Genomic DNA, 13558 nt, shown 5'->3' with positions numbered 1-13558 from the left:
AACTTCCCACCATTTTAGCGCCACGAAATACCCGAGGAATACAATTTTAAAAAGCAGTAGCCAAGTAAAGGGATTAATTGTTTACGTATTAAGATATAAATACGGATTTGATTGGCAAGTATTTATCGACAATGGGTTCTTCCAAGCCCCTGGAGCCACAATATGAACTAAATGCTAGTTTACACGCGGAAGCAGCGGCAATTTCAAATATTGATGTTGGCCGCGACAGCCTGGAATTTTCTAACCACGTTCCCGTTCCTCAGCTTCGCTTTGCTAGTAATCAGAGCGGAACATTTTTAGAATACTCGGTCTATGGCCGCTCGAGGTCACATGTGCGTGCACAGAGGCTGATAAATAATTGATAAAAACCGTATTCCCATCGACGATACCGCGAACAACCGCGGAGGGATTAGCTCGAGTCGAAGAACATTCGATGTTCCATCGATCGCTGGAGCAAATTGCGAGCCAGGGAATTCTGGTTGGCCGTAATGGAACTGAAAACGAGGGAAGATCGAGCAAACGGGGTGGCCTTTATTCGTAAAGCGAACAATCGTGAATGAGATGTTCCGCTTGGCAAGCCGTGGAACGACTCGTTTACGTGTATCGTAGACGGTTCAAGTCGAGGGAAGATGAAACGCTCGGATGCAACAGCGTCGAAGATAAGTACACGTGGACAGTGAATCAGATTTTTCAATTATATCGATCGCTATGGTAGCTGTCGAGAGTGTCAGAGTATTTATTATTGGTAGACTAGAACGCGCAGAGCAATAGTTTCTTTCCAGCGCGTTCTTGTCTTAACTCGATCTTTCGGTGCTTTGATTGGCTAACCAAAACTCAAAAACTCTAAAATAACACACGCAAGTGTGTTCAAATTTTAAAATAGTCGGTCAGTGATCCCCCCCGGGAGAAAAAAATGTGTTTTATCGAAAAGTTTTAGACCATTGACCGACTATTTTAAAATTTCGACACACTTACGCGTTATTTTAAACGTTTCACTTAGCCACGAGTACGAAGACACTAAATTAACCGAAGACGCCAGGTGGATTGTTAGCAATAAATAGATTCGAAACAAAAACGGTACCAGAAGCTTTTAACAAACGATTCCAATCGATCCATCGTTTGTAATTCAACTTTGTAAGTTATAATTTCTCGAGGTGAACGTTTAAGTACAATGGCGCTTGACAAGACCGTGTCCACGGTGTATTTTACTTCTATTTCAAATAGATATTATCCAGGCCCGACATATGTTACCGTCAGGTCGGAACAACTCGCGTGTAACGCATCATTATGACATACCAACGTATCCCGTTACAAGTATCTCTCTCGACGATAATTTATCATAACGTCTTCTTGGCATTGATAGTGGCACGACTAAAAAAAAAAAATTCTCAGGATAAACGTTCGCAAATTTACATTATTAAACAACGATTCACCGTTAAGAGGTAAAAGATCCCTGCGAAGCATACATTCACGCAATAAAAATAAAATTAATATTTCGGAGTCGCGACAGAGATTGTCCAGCATCTACCAAGTAATTTCTACCCTAATCGTTTCCAAAGTTTCTTGGCCTGTAGGACTGCACATTGCAATACCCTTTGGTATGTAAAATTTGCAATATTATATCTTTAAATCCGTGTATCAAACTTTCAAATGGGGAATCAAGACAAAGAAGTATTCCCCATTTTAATATAATGGTCAATACGATAGATTTCCAATAAAAAAAAGAAACGATCGACGCCCTTTAAATCTACAGTGAAAATTGACAATCTTTCGTGTTTATTTCGAAGCAGACTGCAATCGGAAACGTTTCTATTTTTTAGCGAATGATATTGCGAAACCTTCTTAGCTCCGAACGTGTTAAGGAAAAAGAAAAATGGTGGTCGAGGATAGAAACAAGGGAGGCAGTGTGAGGCGCGCGCGTACGCGACAAATTCGTCGACTCGCATCGTTGATCGAGAACCGAGATCTCGCGAAATTGGGATCCAAGGGGCAATTTGGTCGAGCCGGGCGACGACGGAACCAGCGGGCGCCGCGCTGCTTCCGTTTTGGTTTCTGGTCGATGCCTCTGGCGTCTCAATTAGCGAACTCTCTCTCGTTGGGTGCTCGGTCATGCTCGACGCACCGAGGCCGATCCGCGGCCGATTCTCGAAATAGATTCCTCTTCGTTTGTCCGTCCTCGCTTTCCCGCTGATCCTTTCCTCGATCTCGCGTACCCGCGTCTTCCTTCGTCCATGAATCTCTCGAACGATCAATTTCATGCTGGGACCCTAGATTTCCGTTCAGACTCGTCAGAACACCGATCGTCCGACACCTGTTCTAGAAATCGCTGCACTTGTTGACCCATCGCTGTCGATGGACGCTATTTATTCCACGGAACAAACGAAAATAGCGCTTTAACGGAAGAGCGTTTCTCGTAAATGTCTCGTGACTAAATAGCAATAAAACGTACGTCGAAAAGTGCTATTTCTTTTTGTTTTTTAACACGTTGACTGCCAAAACTTTTTAACCTTATTAAAATTTATTTTCTTTAGCATTTGAAAATTATTTGTTTGTGTCAGTGTTAATGTGGTTATATTTTGTGGTAAATGTTATCTTGTATTTTTGTCTTCGAACCTAGTAAATAATTTTGTTGCATAGTTTGCAGGTTGGTGGTTCGGTTTTTTATTCATCAGGTACTCGTGTCCTGTTCGTAATGGGTAATGGTTGATAAAAAATCGTCCGTAATTAAATTATTTCAGACGTCGATATTCCCCAGAAAATAATATTTATAAGGACCCTAGGCGGCTGGAAACTAATTCGAGCCTGTATCATGCTGGGTTTCGCGGAACCCCAAATAATATTATTTTTTCGCGCTCGGAAGTTTTCTGATTTTCTCCTCTTCTGCTTAGCGTTGTAACAGGGTGGTCTGGCAGAAACAGAACACCCAATTATCCATCTTGGAATCACGGACGGAAACAAAACGCTACGGGCGAGCGTTGAACGATTTAACAGCGCCCGGAGATAATTTGTTTCCCCTCTTCCCATTGAAAAATCATTAAGCTGTACTTTGTCTGCTGATATCAGCGAGACCGATAAAATATAAATTAATTCACGAGTCCTCTGTAATATTTACTCTGAAATCTAGAAAATGCTTTAATGAATCTTTTTAATTGCCTCGCTGGTTATCGGAAGCGACGCCTTGTTTAAAAAGGTTTCGCGCGAATTGCACGGTCGGTTGTTAGGATTACTTGTTTACACGTATTTTCATTTATCTGGCTTAGTTGCGGTCTCATGAAATTCAAATGTTACGAGTGTCCTTAGCTGCTTCCGCCGTTTACTACTGGTGCCATCGTCCTCTCGTTGGCCGGAAGTGTGCTTAGAAAAAATGCTAATATCATCGAATAAATCATTCCGTGAGGAATAATAAAAAATACAGACTGATCAAATTACTCGTGGCGGCTATCAATTTTGTTTTCATATTACGTAGTTAAAAAATTGTAAATTTATTTATACACCCGTAAAAAGGTGTCGTAGGTTTTGTTTTAAAAGGCACATAAAATTCAGTGGCGATAACACGAACGTCGGAAAGCATTTCGTACCAATAATTGCACGACGAAGTTCCCCAACCATTCCGAGCCCGTGAGCCCAGAATAATCCGTAGAATGCTAAGCTAATTAGAGACTAGAATTAATTACTCGCAGAATAAACGACAACGAGATTGCAACCGAGGGCATGCGTGCGTTTTCTTTATTCGGTTAATTACGGGCTGCGTTCGTCAACGTTCGTTCGTTTAATAGAATATTCGCGATACTCCTCCGCAGGTTCGGTAATTATGAATATATTTGTCTTATTCAAACGAGGGACAATAGGAATTTCTTTAACGAGCACTCGCTGGCGCCATTCGTTTCGCTGTACGTGTCGTAAATATTTTCATATTTTCGTATATCATCGGGCTGCCAAAACTCGTTTCTTTGCGATTTGGCAGATCCGATCTACCGTGGTTCAAAGACTCTTCGCGCGGGCAGGTATTTTCACTATTTATTATTGTCAGTTCGAAATGCTGCATCCGCTACTCTTTCTGACGCGTAATGTTAAAGTTCAGAGACTTTTCTACGAACGATTAATGGGTTTTGCTTCGCGGAAGTCTCGTCTTAGTTACAATTTAAAATCGAGCAATTGTCCAACGCACAAGGATGATCTATTCAAGATGAACGATCGATACAGGTTTTAAATTGTATAAATTTTATACGCAGGAGCTAACTGTATAGTTTACGGACCCTCTAAAGTGCAATCTGTTGCATTATTATTAATAAGAAGAAACCTATGGTATTACTAGTCTCGTAGATCAGTTTCTGGGAAGCTCGTTCGAGTCGAGCTTTTTTGGCGGCGGGTAAAACGAAAGACACCGTATTTTTCGCGATGCAAGCTCGTCTCCATCTGGCGGTTTTCCTCGACAAGCTTTCGACTACCAATAGCTTTCGAGTTCGCGCGAAAGCTTTCAACCGGTGTTGCCATCTGGCTGAGCCGCGACAGAACGATCTTACGTTTATAAATAATCCATTTCGCGGGTGGTTACTGCCCGTTACCGTCGTTTTACATCGAAGATCCATCGACGCGATAAATCCGAGCATTCAAACTTCACCGGGCTGTATTTGGATCTTTGATCTATCGTCTCGTTCGAACTCGGAGTCTAAACTACGGACCAGACCCCTCGAAAACATTTATCTGTATTCAGTTTTTAATTTTGTAGTTATTCTTGGTCAAAGCTTTCAAAATTAAGTAGCACTACAGGTCGACCGTACCCTGAGTTTTATTTATTTAGTTCCTGAGCGTAAATATTTATTGCCTCTAGATTTCTGAGGTTTAAAAATATTGCACGAAACGTCGAATAATTTATATTATGACTCCCGGAAGGTCCAATGCAAAGTTCCACGGACTATATATCAACGATACATAACGAGGAAATAAGTTATTACCGTTCTCGACAATTTATTCTTTCGAAATCGTCGAAGTTACTGTTCCTTTCGACAATTTATTGTCTCGAGCCAAGGATATCGCGAACCGAAGGATCCACGTATTCTTACGCCGGCTGTTACGCAAATACCCATAACACAAATTACTCCAGAGCTCACGTTTTACGAACTGTTCGGATATCCAAAATTAGATCCGTGTAACCTCAAGTCAAAACATACATCGTCATTTGGCAAAGTTCGCACGTGCGGACCGCGAATACAATTAACAGCCTATTTGAACACAATATAACATTTCTGCGTCGATTCGATTCGGCCAAAGTCGCGGTGACAGCTTCCAACGCAATCGAAAATTAACGAAAGCTAGTTCCTCCGTATAAAATAAAAACAGTTTACAGTCACATTCCCAGCAACTGGGGGGGGGTGTAATTTACCCCTTGCAACCCTCCTTGGGTGCGTGGATGTCGCTGAACGCGTAATCAAGCCGTTGGTGATGTTCGTTTTGGTCGTTCGCGAACCTCCGTTATAAATAGCGATTCGGTGGACAAAAGCATTAACTAATGCGTCGGCCGAGATGCTTCATCGCGTGCAGGGAATGCCATTCTTCTCTCACCTGTCTCACCAGCTGTCCTTTCGCGTTTAAATTGTTTGATACGCTATAGAGATCCACGCGACTATACACGGACGGTCACTTGCCAAAGAAATTTCGGACGTTTCGCGATGGCTATCTTCTGCCCTCCCAGCTCGAGACTCTCCCTCGTTCCTTTGGAAACTATCGTTTCCGGAATGTCGGTTCGCATCGCCGTACAGCGCCAAAAGATACTCTAGAGCTATCCGTTTTGTGCTACGATAGACATTAGTAATTTAGAAATTGGGAATTTCTATTTCCTTGTTTGATTGCTCGTTCAGTCTCTTATTTTTATCAATCACTGTCCTCTAATCGAAGTTATTTTATCGTACCAAAGTTGTGAAAAGAAGGTATACTTTACTACAGTCTTAAAACGCTTGTTCCAAGAAAGTATCGATCGTTACAAGACTATGAAACGAAGAAATGTGTAGAGAATGGTACAGGGAATGTCAGGGATGTGTTAATTTGTAGGAGGTGCGAAGGAAATCACGGATACGAGAGAACTATGCATTAAATGAAAAGAACAGTAACTCGACTAACGGTAAGAAACAAGTCGAGAAGAACTGGGAGGAAATAGAAACGGACGGGGCGAGAGTTCAACGAAGCGAGAGAGGTTGGAAGCGCCAAGACAGGAAATAGATGAAAGATGAAACAGAATTTTCTGTGAAAACGTCGGGACAGGGGGGGAAAAAAGCGCTGGGAACAGACGCGAGCCTCATAGAAGAATGAGATTTCGCGTTTCGAAATAAGACACGGTTCTACGCCCCGTACTTCCGGTCCAGAAATTTTCTAATAGACTTTCAGTTTGTTGGCTTTGTAAAAGAAAATCTTTTCAGCCCTTAGACTGTTAATGTTAATTGTAGAGATCCAAAAGGGAAAGGTTGACATAAAGCTGGAAATAAATTTTGTATTATCTTCCAAGATTCTGTTAGCATGATTTTCTGGAGCTAGGGAGAAGAGTGAGACACGCATCGAGTTGCAACGGGAAATAATCTGGTGTAGTAGCTTATCGCGACGGTTTCGAATAATTCTCTCGATACAGCGGTTCAAGAGGAACGAATAATTTATCCCCTAAAATAGTGCCAAATCGAATTCCAAGGAAGATGAACGCGTGTGCAGAGAGTTAAACGAGGTTGGCTCGCGGTACGAGGCTCGGTATCACGATGACATCGGTGCATTAATACCTTATTAATCGCCAGTTTGTTAACCGGCTAACGGCATCGATTTCAAATTCGAGAACCTGTCTTGTAACCGGAGATTCATATCGATACGCTATATTCATATTTTCCGGTTACGTCAGGGAAATCCTTATGCAAATAGAAACATAGATATATCGATATGACATCATTCGCAGAAATACATTATCATCGATATTATTACTGGTCAAAATTCTTCTACAGCCCACTTCTTTCTATTCAATTAGAATCTTTGTACAGAGTCCAATAATATTCTTAATTTTGTTGCAAGCTTAATATTTTTATTTAACCAGAAGTGCATTTGTTTCATAAATCAGTTCGATCCAGTACTTGTAATTGTTCGAGCGCTGCCTCATAATTTCTATAAATTGCTATCGAACTGTTTCAGACGCGAACAGCTCATCGAATCGCGAACGATTTTCATAATTTTGGATTATGCGTAATTTTACACCAACCTTTCATCCTTCGCCGGAAGTGGACGGTCTATTACGAGATCCTGCGCGAAAGTTGCCAAGTATTGGTCCATTAATTGCCAAACGAACTTCGAGCCTGACGGAGATTTCATTTTCTCTTTTCGTACCTGCACAATCTGTATCTATCGTAGAATATAAATAGAATACCAAAAATGATACCCAAAAGTACAGGTTCGAATTAATTTTATTATCGAATATATACGGTTTCAGCTTTTGGAATAACATTTGCAACAAACTATTTAGAAAGAATAATGAAGGTTCTAAGTAGCCGGTCGTTCCACGCGAACAAAGCAAATTAGACGAAGCCCGCCGCGTTAATAAAGTGTCAGACGTTAACTGGGTTAAGCTACTTAGAGCTCCACGAATGCACTAAATGCACGTGTCAGAAGTCAAACACGAAACTCGCGGAAGAGAAATAATAATTCGCCTCGTGTTTACCGTATGAAATTACAAAATTGATACGCGGGAATAGCTTGGAGGTACGTCAAGTCGAACGATTATCAGATCCGACGGAAATAAACGGGACTGACAATCGAATTGATCGAAGTTTCTGTAAAATCGCGTATAATTCCACGCCGGAGCCAAAAACTTGTTTGCAGGAAATTTGGAATGCGATTAGTATGCGTTTGTACGCGGTTAAATTGTATACAACCGGACGATGGATGAACTTAAATTTCTGACGCGGTTCCTCCGCCAGGAATCGAAAGTTAGTTCACGTTAAACGATTGCGCAAGAGAAGCAGCGTGTTTGTAATTAGTAACGTGTCACTATTTTCAGGCGAATCTCATTTATTCCAAACAAATATTTTCGATCAGAAAATCGTTGTCCAGGCTCTTGCATATTCGCGTTTTCGCAGATGTAATTTTTCGTTATTAAGATACGAGTGGAAATAGAATTTGCAGCTGGAGTGCGAATGTCAGGATCGAGATCCTAGCTATTTCGGTCGATTTTCTGTTTCTCTTCGCGACAACGGTTCCTACCGATATTATTTTAAAAATCACCGAACAATCTTTTCTTACGGGAATCGACGATATTTCATGGTGGAAACACGGAACGTTTATTTAAAACTCTCACGGGCGGATCGACAGGCTCGTGTAGTTTTATTTTTCACCCGTTCACCTGGATCATTCGATCCGAAATACTATTTATTCGTTCCCTGGAACGAACTCTCGTGACGCGTATTCAAATTTACAACCTTTCGAATTCGATATATTTACATGTAATAGGATCCACGAATATTTTTATTTTTACAGTGCAAAAAGTAATTACACCTAAAACTTTTGATACCAAATAAATTCAGCACTTGTTTTCACTCTTCGCTCGATATTTAAATATACCGGTCACCGTTCGAGCTGAAATTTTGCCAAACTTACTCCGGATCAAATTTTGCGAAAATATTAAAAAAAAAAAAGAAATATGAAGGGGTGAAAAATTGTTAGGAATTGAGAAATATCGAGTAACGATCCTGTTTCGCTCGTATGGTTCGATCGTCGTTTCTGCCCATAAAGGGCACTTCTATTTTTCCATCGCGGGCGCATAAAATCGAGATAAATTCGTCGGGCCTAGGGACGACCGTAAAAGCAGGGATGTCTTACGAGTTCATTCATGCTGTCGCCGCTGTCAACGAGCCAGTTCCACAGGAATTCGATTTACGGGCGCATACCGTCGATATTTGATTTATTTTTCGGGGGGGCGTATGGCCGAAATGGAGACCGCGCTTCCCATTATTCGTCAGCTCGATGCCCGTCACGCTTTCCTTCGTCGCCGGTTGTTTCGTTTTTCCCAGTTTTGTTCGTTCCACCCCCTCGTAATCAAGGCCCTTTGTTTCCCTTAAGCTCGCGCGGCGTTGAAAATTTGACGCGTTACGCTCCGGGGAGAGCCATCGAGCGCTCCCACAGCGATAAATTTCGATCGAAATTTATCTCGAGAACGGAAAATAGAATTCTGGCCGGACACAACGAAAATTTAAACTCGCCTGCCGTTCCCCCGATCAATTTTCCGTGACAAAATTTCGAAAACAGAAACGGGTTTTTTTCACTGCGTCCCGTTCCTCCTACAATTCGATCCACGTTTACCTTTTCATTCATCGATGGAGTTGGAAATATAATTATATCCTACATGCTGCACTATATTCTGTATATATGTATTATATATATTATATTATATATATACTGTTACAAAGAAGGTTAGAGAACTCTGAACTTGTATGTACTATGAAGACTTAGGAAAATTGATCGAGTAATTGAAAAAAAAAAAATAGGAAGAATGTTAGGATCGAGGGTGGTGGATGCAATTGCCTCAGGTGGATGGAGTTGGAAATATAGTTATATCCTGCCACTTCACTATATTCACTATATTCACACAATCTAATCAGGATTCTAACATTGCATAGAGTTGGTTCATTACAGAGAAGAGTAGAGAACTCTGAACTTGTATGTACTATGAAGGCTCAGAAAAATTGATTAAGTAATTGAAAAAAAAAATATGAAGAATGTTAATCGAGGGTGGTGGATGCAATTGCCTCAGATAGATAGAGACGGAAATATATTTGTATCCTATCTACTGCACTATATTCGATCAAATCAGGCTTCTAACATTTCATAGAGTTGGTTCGTTACAAAGAAGGGTAGAGAACTCTGAACTTGTACTTTTGCGACTCAGGAAAATTGATCAAGTAATTGAAAAAAAAAATAGGAAGAATGTTAATCGAGGATGGTGGATGCAGTTGCCTTAGATGGATGGAGTTGGAAATGTTTCGAGGGTATAAAGCAGTCGGCAAGAGCGGATAATCCCTTGACATTGCCCGTTCCATAGATCCATCCGCGGCGGCTACGTAGTCTCGTGTGACGGGTGGCGGTTCTTTTCGTGCAGCGTCGCCGCGACGTCGTGGTGGCCGTCGTCGTCCTAATTATACGTGTTTCTCCGTATTTCTGGAATTAGACTGCGGATGGGGCGCGGAGCGGTTGACTCGCGGTGAAGCAGATGCATGCTTCCGAAGCTCAGTCGCGCGTGATCCACCTCGAATCGCGCATTCGATCCTCCACGAAGCCAGATCGCGAAATCGTTACGCGGCGTCGCGTCTACGTGGACAGCCGGAGCGTCGCCCGATGGGGCGAGCACGTAGGTATCGGTCGCGGTCGAAGCATTAATCGATCCAGGAATCCGTCGAGAAACGATACCAAAGAACGCTCCATCAAATTGTTTTTATTTCGTCTGAAACGCTCGACGATCAACATCGTACTTCGAACGTAGATCAGACGTGTTATAAGGAGAGAGAAAGATCAGTGGACAGTGGAATTTTTAACATTTTAACGGAAGATCTCAGAACGATCATCATCAGCTTGCAAGCTCGTTAAAAAATCTGATAGGTGGATACATTGAAAATTACAATTTTCACGAGATTGCTCTTGAGCCTGATCTTTCTGTCTTCCCGTGCTTCCGGTATCCTCGAGAGCGTTCCTCGGTCCTTAATGCTTCCGCTGTTCGACGCACGGAACGATCGCGTTCAAGGATTATCGTTCAAGGAGCAACACCGTTCGAGCGTGTATCGTAACTCAGAGAAGGGATTACGATTCCATCGGGAGCGATCCAGTGAAATTTTGATAGTGCGTCGAATCTGAGGGACCGTGACAGTCGTTATGGCGACCACGGAGGTTTTCCAGGACTGGGACTCGCCCCACGAGACCATCAGCTCCATGACCAGGACTAGTACCACCCGTAAAACCACCACCACCAGGCGGGAGGTAAGATCGTTTAGGATGATGGTTAGGATCTCCTCTTCGTCTCTCGGTCCTCTTCTTCGTCTGGTAGCCGAGGATGGATCCCGCGAACTGGTTTATTTGCGATGTGAGATAACTCAGAGCTGATTGTTATTGCAGCAGTCATTTTTAGTCGGCTGGGGTATCGTAGATTGTTGTTACTGATGTGTTTTGCAAACAATAAAACACAGGTGTCTCGAGACTATATTTTTGTTTACGCGGTGATAGGAGAGCTCTTGCCGTTTAGATTCGACGATAGCTGCTTAGATAGTCGACGAATGCACCTGAAATCTTGAGTAGTTCGAATCAACGATTTGAAGACTTTTTTATTACAATAATTCGATATTATAATATAGAAAAAGGAAAGTTATATATAGAAAGACGAGGCACCGAGGGAATGAAAGTAATTGCAATAATAATAAGCGGTACGACGAAGAGGAAAAACAAATGAGTGTTAAATATAACGTCGTGAAAATTATGGGCGTTGAAGATACGCGGTCAGATTTGTGTAAAGTTGGGTTAAAATAACGGGAGATTGCGTGGGCGGATATCAACTAATCTGTTACAAATTTATAAAGCAGCCAAATTGAACCAGAGAAGCGCATTCTATTCTTTTTAACGCATTTGACAGATAAAGTCTGCGGTTATTATTTTTAAAAATTATATACCTCGCAAATGCTTTCGTAATTGTATTAATTTCCAACGTTTCCCCAGACATCCAATTACGAATACAGATACCAACACTGTATGCATCTTTCTAAAATTAGAAATTCCCGAGACTAAACATAAATTGTTCCGTCAAATCATGAAATTCCATTTTATATTGCGAACCTTTCATTCCTTTAGCGTGAATAATGCCAAGCAGAAGTTGCAATTATATAACGTTGTGTACACGTTAGCACAATAAATAATAGACCAGAAATATTGCCTAATCAAAATATCACGCAACCCTGTCTTTCTACGAACGATGATAAATTATTAAAATATTCCATAAAACGTTTTTCCAATTTTAGCGGGCCATTGTATTTCGTGTCCTCTATTTTCAGATACTTTGTTTTAATATTCGGTTGCCCGTAATTTTATTTCGCCATATTTTGCGCGCACGAACCTAGTCATAAACGTCCAATCTTTCTAAAATCAGAAATTCCTAACACCAAAACATAAATACTTCCCCCCCGTACGACGAAATTTCGTTTAGCGGTATAAATGCGCCCCCGTTACCCCGCGAATAATGTCGAATGAAAGCGACAATTATGTAGAGTAACGTAAATGCAATAAATCATACGGGAAGAACCAAGTACCTATAAAACTGGAATATCGCCTAATCAAAGCATACAGCCCTATCTCTCCGTACGAATTACGTTTGAAATATCACGGGTGGCAAACAGAATTGTTTGCTTACCATTAAAGCAACGGAGGGGCGCTTGGAATTTTATTATTTTTTTACGTTTCGAATCGCCTGCGGGCATTAATTATTTTCTACATTCCCAAGTGCTCTAACAGAGCCCAAAAATTCGTGCGAATCTACTTATAAACATGCATGCATTCTGTGCGTCCAATCTTCCTGAAATCAGACATTCCCGACGAGCATAAATTCCTCCGTTAAGTGTCGAAATTTCGGTACAAGCACTCCTTCCGCGCTGAGAACGTCAAACAAGAGTCGTAATTATATAACGTAACATAAATCCCAACATCGTGCGATAAATCACAGCGGAACACCAAGTATAAAACAGGAAGATTGCCTAATCGAAATAGCACTCGACCCTATCTCCGTCTCGGTAACGCGAATAATCGAGCTCACGCTGCACGAACGCTTTGGAAAGGATTCGAAATCGCTATAGCAGTTCTTCTTAGATCGTCCAACGTCTACGTTCCGTCCTAATCGCCGCTAAACAGAGTCGAAACGACAGACGTCCGGATTCTGGTAAAATCGCGAATAATTTGCGTAACGTAGAAACGCATTTGGAAGCAGCGTTCTCCGAGAGGTTCCTGCGTTTATAGGAGCGTTGCCAGGACCCAAGGCCGATGTGCCTCTCCAACTAAAACCGTGATAAACACCCGTGAAAATCGCGAACGTTCGCGATGAGTAACACCGGCTGCTGGCTGCTCGTTCCTTTGTGTACTTTTCGCCGACTATCGCCCGCAGTTTTGCTCGCTGGAGCAACAATGATGTTCCCCACGATGAGACTCGAGCTATCCTAAACACCATCGAAACGTCGTAGATCCCGAAGGCGGGGGAGGCTGGCGAAAAACTCGCGAAAAATGGGAATTCGAGGATCCAAAAATCTGAAATAACAAATAGAAATGGGGATATAAAAGATATAGCGCTCGTCGAAATTTAGGTGATATTTTTGGTCGAGGAAAGGCGTTGCAACCCTTGTAATACTTGTGAAAAGAGAACTTGTTACAGATAATTATTAACGTTGTATGTCTGGTTGAAACGAATGATTTAATAGTAGTGCTATCGTGGAAGATTTCAGTCAGGGTAAAAGGACAAAAGTATCGTAAAACGCATCGTCTTTTCGCTTTCTTCTCAAGGGTCACCTGGACCGCG

General features: G+C 41.8%; 1 protein-coding gene across 9 annotated transcripts in view; it reads left to right on the top strand.

Annotated features, from left to right (window-relative positions):
• Nucleotides 1–13558, top strand: part of LOC122396900 (tropomodulin) — a 78818-nt gene that overhangs the window by 12490 nt on the left and 52770 nt on the right. Inside the window, exons 1-2 of one of the 9 annotated variants that reach the window (XM_043395652.1) lie at nucleotides 10214–10366; nucleotides 10771–10989. The exons of 7 other annotated variants lie outside the window; for them this stretch is intronic. In XM_043395652.1, the coding sequence (XP_043251587.1) occupies nucleotides 10885–10989 (105 nt within the window). In that variant the 5' untranslated portion in view covers nucleotides 10214–10366; nucleotides 10771–10884. Of the gene's footprint in view, nucleotides 1–10213; nucleotides 10371–10770; nucleotides 10990–13558 lie in introns of those variants that run through there. One more of the 9 variants, XM_043395653.1, reaches the window with a different exon arrangement.

This window comes from Colletes gigas, unplaced genomic scaffold (assembly GCF_013123115.1).
Source record: "Colletes gigas isolate AHSC1104 unplaced genomic scaffold, ASM1312311v1 Colletes_gigas_Sc00008, whole genome shotgun sequence".
Classification (NCBI taxonomy): domain Eukaryota; kingdom Metazoa; phylum Arthropoda; class Insecta; order Hymenoptera; family Colletidae; genus Colletes; species Colletes gigas.
The sequence above is the reverse complement of the archived record's forward strand: the minus strand, read 5'-3'. Positions and strand labels throughout refer to the sequence as shown.